Source organism: Emydura macquarii, unplaced genomic scaffold (assembly GCF_026122565.2).
Source record: "Emydura macquarii macquarii isolate MOO-44397 ecotype Brisbane River unplaced genomic scaffold, CSIRO-AGI_Emac_v2 contig_3168, whole genome shotgun sequence".
NCBI classification, from domain to species: domain Eukaryota; kingdom Metazoa; phylum Chordata; order Testudines; family Chelidae; genus Emydura; species Emydura macquarii.
In genome coordinates, this window is record NW_027133305.1 from 2,694 (window position 1) to 7,390 (window position 4,697).

The 4,697-nt window shown below is 60.1% G+C and overlaps 1 protein-coding gene across 1 annotated transcript; it reads left to right on the forward strand.

Moving 5' to 3' along the window:
• Positions 1 to 281: 281 nt before the first annotated feature.
• Positions 282 to 2,823, forward strand: LOC137142131 (killer cell lectin-like receptor subfamily B member 1B allele C; the record flags this gene model as incomplete). Its single annotated transcript, XM_067531359.1, has 4 exons — positions 282 to 434; positions 1,338 to 1,492; positions 1,955 to 2,067; positions 2,700 to 2,823. Coding segments are annotated over 4 exons (545 nt in total), but the record flags the coding sequence as incomplete, so codon positions are not given.
• Between the last annotated feature and the right edge of the window lie 1,874 nt (positions 2,824 to 4,697).

A 4,697-nucleotide genomic window follows, 5' to 3' on the forward strand; every position in this document is an offset into this window, starting at 1 on the left:
AGGTGCTGTGATGGGGGCTGGATAACTTAAATATATGCAAACACGGGCTGGGTTTGCAAAAGGGCCCAAGGGATTTAGGCACTCAGCTCCCACTGATTTTGATCCCAGCCCCGTTTTTTAGACCAGGGTCCTTTGGGCTGCCACGAAGCCCACTGGGAGAGGAGGCTGAATGGGCTTTGGGCCAGGCCCGGTGTCTCTGCACGATTCTCTGCTGGTGCTTTACCCAGCAAACCCCGTAACATCAACCGGTCGCTCTCACTCAAACCGACGCTGCTTTGCAGTTTCCCAGCTGGCATCTAAGATCCCGGCAGCCTCCGACAGCCACGGAGCTGGGAGCGGAGACACCTGCACAGCAGAATGCAGCGCCTGCCTGCAACGTTTCCGATCCCAGCTGACGCAAAGTCTGTGCCACCCAGCCCAGCCCGGCCCAGCAGGTAACCCCGGCTCGTGTGTCTCTGAGCCGCCCTCCGCCCCGGGAGCTGCCCGTGGAAACCCAGCTGCCGTCCCAGGCTGTGGGGCTGGTGCAGGACAGGGACACGCCGCCCCCTGCTGGCTGCACCCACCTACCCCCTCCCCCCCAGCCCCGCTCGGTGCCCGTCTGTCACTGCAGCCGCCTCGGCTGGGGCTGGGCGTGGGGCTGGGCCGAGACCGTGTGGGGCAGCGACATCTAGTGGCTGTGCCAGGTACACACAAGTGGGGACCCCACAGGCGGGTTTTGAAATAATCCAGCACCAGGATGGCCACGTTTGCAGAGCGGCGTCGGGTCCCAGCGGAGAGACTGTGTCATGGACTCACCGTCCCTCCCCATCCCCTGACAGCCCTGGGGTCCCACTTCCTCTGCTGGGCTCCCCGGCCCCCACCTCCCTTCCCCCCCCCATACCCGGCTAGATTTCCACTAACACGTCTTCCGTTGTCCTAGCCCCTTCTAGGCCACTCTGGCCTGTAAAGTGGCTTTGCAATGGATGCAGACACCCCATGAGACCCCCCTGCACGGGCCTCCCTAGATGATGTGAAGCTGGGTAAAGGCTCTGCACCCGCCCTGCTCCCAGCCCCCTGTGTAGGGCGCAGACTGGGGGTGTGGCTAGAGCGCAGTGCACTGTGGGTATTCTCTGCTTCCCAGGGCCCACAAGGCAGCAATGGATAAGGCAGAGCAGCCCCGAGGCTGCTCTAACTGACACCAGGAGCCAGGCAGGGGCCTGCACAGCCCCAGATTTCAGGCAGCACAAAGGGGATTTAAACCCATTTTACCCCCATCCCCTGCCCCAGCCGCAGGAAGGGGGTGGCTGGGACCGAGGCCCGGAGCGCTCAGAGCATTAGTGATGCTTCTCTCTCTCCAGGGGGCTCCGGATGCAAACTTTGCCCCACGGACTGGCGGCTGCGCGGGGACAAGTGCTACTGGGTCTCCAGAGACAGTAACACATGGAGTGAGAGCCGCGCCGACTGCTCAGCGAGGGGGTCTCAGCTGCTGGTGATCCGGGACCGGGAGGAGCTGGTAAAGGGGCGATAACATCCCGCTGGAGCTGCCCCTGCAGGGATGGGCCCTGGGTACAGAGGCCAAGGGGCTCATTCAGATACATTTTAGAGCTTGGATTTTCACAGCTGCCTAGGGTGTTTGGACACTCCCTTCCCATTAATTGCTAATAATGGGGTGTCTGAACCCCTTAGGCAGCTTCGACACGCCCAGCCTACAGCACTAGCCCCGGGATCAGGGGTGACAGCTTTAAGCCATCGTTAGCCTCCCCATTGTGTGTGTGCCAAACGCAGCTCAGCTGGAACGCAGGGGCTGGGTGTGAGCGAGCGAGGTATGTGAAGGGAGGGATGGACAGACAGCTGTGCATGGGGATTGCCAGACGGACACGACAGCCTGTAGTTGTGGGGCTGACGTAGATGCAGACTTGGATGTGCAAGACCAGAGAGTTACACTCACCAGCTGCCTGTCGCACGCTCACTGCAGGAGTTCCTGAAGCACCTGACACAAGGGTCAAAGCAGTTCTGGGTCGGACTGTCCATCCCCTCCCCGCAGAAGGCCTGGGCCTGGCTGGACGGCTCCCGGCTGGATCTCACCCGGTGAGTGATTCCTTGAGTCAAACACTTTCCCTGCCCTCTGCGGGCGGAAGGGGCCGGGGGAGGTTTGGGGGAAGGTCGGGATCCCAGCGGGAGCCGGGCTCAGTGTCAGACGATGCTGGGACCCAGGAGGGGTGATGGGGAGCCTGGCTGAGAGGGGGGCTGGGCAGGAGCAGGCAGGGCCATGGGCAGGGAGAGATTTGTGCGTCCCCCAGCGCAGAGATGGTGACTGGAGCCAGGCTGAAGCAAAGGGGTCAGGCCAGAGCCCTGGGGATCCCCCGGCGCGTGGGGCAGGGGCGGAGGGGAGAACAGAGCAGCCAGGGAGACAGGAGGGGACCGGGAGGGGGCAGCATTTGCACAGCCGGGTGGGGAGGAGACGCAGAGCAGGAGAGGGGGATGGGCAGGGTCTAGCACAGCAGGAGCATGAGGATGGAGCAGATCCCTGGGATCTGGGCAGGGAGAGGCCGTTACAGACCCCGGCCAGGCCCCTGACAGTGGTGGAGAGGGGGCAGCCCCCCAGGGCAGAGCTGGAGGAGAGTCTGGCCGCGGATCCTGTTAGAGCAGGGAAGAGCCACCACCGACTGAGTGTGATCGACCCACCTGCACTGACAGGGGCCCTCTGCTTTGTCCTGCAGGTTCCCGGGGCTAGGCCAGGCTGAAGAGAACAGCTGTGGGACGGTGAAGGGGAATCAGATTCTTTCGGACAGCTGCAGCTCTGTATTTCAGGGCATTTGCCAACGAGATGCCGTCCTGCTCTGAGCAGGGTACGGCGGCGACCTCAGGGGGCTGCACCGTTAGCCCCATTTCACCGCTGGGAAACCGAGACACAGAAACTGACTGGCCCAAGATCACACGGAGAATTGGTGGCAAAGTGGGAAATGGAACCCAGGCGTGCTGGTTCCCAGCCCCCTCCCTCTCACCCACTAGCCCCTCCCCTCTCACAGAGCTGGGGCTAGAACCCAGGAGTCCTGGCCCCCATCCCACCTCCACCTATAGAACAATGACTCCACACTCTGCCGTTGCGCATTGCAGCAGTGGTTGCAGGGGCTGCAGAGGCAGGGATGGGGCCGTCGGGAATAAGGCTCTGCACAGTCAGGGGAAATTTATCCCAGCTCCCCCGGCACTGGGAGAGAGAAATCTGCTCCAAGCTCCCAGCTTGTGTAAAATCAGCTTAGATCCACTGACTGCAACGGAGCTACGGCTGATCTTACCCGAGTGGGGAGCTGGGCTTCCACCTGAATTTCACCCGATTAATTTCCTGTCTCCTCTGTCAGGTGCCGCTCTCAGCTCTCTTCCACGGCCCATCCATTGCTCCTCTCCGGCCTGGGACCTGGTGCACCTCTGCCCATCCTGCCCTGACGGGTCGTTAACTCCTGACACTAACGATGGCATCTCAGCTTCACTCAGTCAGGCACCAGCTTCAGAGGGTTCTACCTTGAAGCGCTGTCCACTTGCTGCCTCCTTAGAGGATCTTTACACAGATCAGTGCCCCCTCCCCAAACCTTTCCATACGTATCACTTGATGATCTCGGAGGCCCTGCAGGAGATGGACTGGGAAAGCTGGAGGCCAGGTTGGCCGTCCAGGCAGAGAGAGGCGACCTTCCAAACAGACCCAAGTGTCCCCCGAGACAGCCGGGCTTGTGAGAGCAACAGGGCAGGACTGATCCCTTCTAAGGAAGAGCCGGGGCTGGAGAGCACTGCCTCGTTGAGGGTTTGGTTGTTGGGGCTGGACGCAGGCAGTGTGCTGAAGGCCGGGTCATTGGAGGGAGGCAGTGTGGCCTAGTGGGTGGCACAGTGGCCGGGGTCAGGGGAAGGCTGGGTTCTGTCCCTGGCCTTGCCAAAGAAGGGGCACCCGGGATTTGCTGCACCCTCTCTAGGCCACTTGGCATAGGCTGACGGGCAGGAGGCCAGGTGCCTGCTGGGCAGGTGACACCAGTATCACGGGCTCCAGCCTGAGCCCTGAGATTTACTCCCTGAGATCAAGCCAGATGGCACAGGACAGCCATGGGCTTCTAACTACAGTGTAGACGCACCCTTTGGGAAAAGGGGATCATGATTCTGACCTCAGTTTGTGAAGCGCTTTGAGATCTCCTGCTGAAAAGCTCCAGAACAACTCTAGGGATGATTTTTATCACAGGGACATTAAAGATTTCTGTAAAACCAGGCCAAAGCTGAGTGTCTTTATTCCTGATGGGCCACACAGCGGATAGACCTGGCTGTTTTATTTGTTATATATAACAAAAATATAACTAAATGTAAAAAAATATATACAACTAAATATAAATAAAGGCATTTCTTCAAGCTTCCAGATTTCCTCACCATAGGATCTGGAAAACAGCCCGTCTCGCCTTATAGCAGGAGTTTGTGAGTCCTTCCGCAAGGCTCCAGGGGTTCCCACCTACAGTCCATGGTGGCAGGGGCCCACGGCATTTCCAGACACCCCTGGCAGATCATCGGTGCCCAGCCACACAGCCCTTGTCCGGCTCCTGCCCATGGCCTCTGACAGGAGGGATGCCACAGAGTCGGCTGCTCCCCTTCCAGTATCCAAGTCAGAAGCTTTCTCTCTCTGATCCAGAGCAAGCTGTTCATCTGCTTCCTCTCCCAGCAGGCCTTGCTGTCAGCCTGTCCCATGT